Genomic DNA, 1,353 nt, shown 5'->3' on the forward strand with positions numbered 1-1,353 from the left:
ACTGTGTCTGTGTGAGTGCGTGTGTGCCTGTGTGTGTGTGACAGCTGTAGCCATGATTGCATACTGGGTGTTTAGTTCACTGTGACATCACAGCTGGGTCGTGAGGGGGTTGGGAGGTCCTACTGCTCAGCTGTCATGCTTCTTGTGCCAGATGTCCCTGACCCTAGCTCCTCCATGGTCCATTCTGCTGACTCACATACACCACATTGACTGTATACATAGTCACTTTGTTCCTCCTCTCCTCCCCCTTTCTCTCCCTCCTCTTGTACATTTCCTCCTCTCATATCCGCCCCTTCTTCTCTTCCTCCCCTCTCTCCCTCTCTCCTCTGTTCCCAGGTCTGTTGGAAGATGAGCGTCTGGCCAGTGCTCACCAGGCAGAGAGCTTTACCAGACAGATCCAGAGACTGCAAGGTAGACACACACGCAAGCGCGTATGCACACACACACACACACACACAGAAACACGCACACACGCACACAAGCACACACACCCTTATACACAACCTCTCCTCTCTCCACTTCTGATAAATGAGCACAGCACTTCCCCTACTGTCTCATGAAATAGTGCATTGGCTGAGGAAAAGTTAACAATAAACATACCTTTTGTAGATAAATGTCTCCTAGCAGGGTCTTGTGATAGTGGAGAGAGGACATAACTTTAAGAGATACATGGATTGGACACAATCTCCTTTTCGCTCTCTTTTTTTCTATTTGTACTGTCCCCATCACCTGACAGTGCTATAGGGTTTAAACAAACGTTCTACAATAAACTGTTCTATGTAAGAAGTGCAATAGGGTTTCAATACACATACATGAATATGACATTATATCTATTCGCTTATGACTTAGTCCCACCATAGTTATATGGTCTAATGGTCTAACATGACTGACAAAATGACGCTAGATAAGCCTATCTTAGACTGTATTCACAGAATGTGTCTGCTTGGGAAGAGGTCTGGTATGGCTACCATGATTGGCTGATATCTCAATGGTGCTCAACCTCAGGAGACTTGGTGGCCACCGTATGAAGGACGTCACGTGACCAGAGAGACACCAGACCGTAGAAATCCATATATTACTACTCTGTTCTATTTCATTCTGTGCACCAGACATCATTAGTTACAGGAAGGACAGTGGCTCCAGACGACGTAGAGGCCTTGTCATGATGTCACTTCCTTAGGAGAAGATGCTCAGTCTCCGGGCTCGGTATTTGGATTTACATGGGGTTATGTAGGTGACTGAGTGGAAGGGTGTGTGGGGGTGAGAGGGAGCACAGCACTCCCTCCTTATTCCTCTCTCACTCCCCCCTTATAGTGACACTCACCACATGACTCCTATTGGAATGCAGACTGG

The 1,353-nt window shown here is 47.1% G+C and overlaps 1 protein-coding gene across 1 annotated transcript in view; it reads left to right on the forward strand.

Moving 5' to 3' along the window:
* The window catches only part of LOC111949971 (sarcolemmal membrane-associated protein), a 21,225-nt gene that overhangs the window by 6,103 nt on the left and 13,769 nt on the right, over positions 1-1,353 (forward strand). Inside the window, exon 2 of the mRNA XM_070436521.1 lies at positions 337-411. Coding sequence (XP_070292622.1) covers positions 337-411 — 75 coding nt within the window. The remainder of the gene's footprint in view (positions 1-336; positions 412-1,353) is intronic.

Source organism: Salvelinus sp. IW2-2015, linkage group LG3 (genome assembly GCF_002910315.2).
Source record: "Salvelinus sp. IW2-2015 linkage group LG3, ASM291031v2, whole genome shotgun sequence".
Classification (NCBI taxonomy): Eukaryota; Metazoa; Chordata; class Actinopteri; order Salmoniformes; family Salmonidae; genus Salvelinus; species Salvelinus sp. IW2-2015.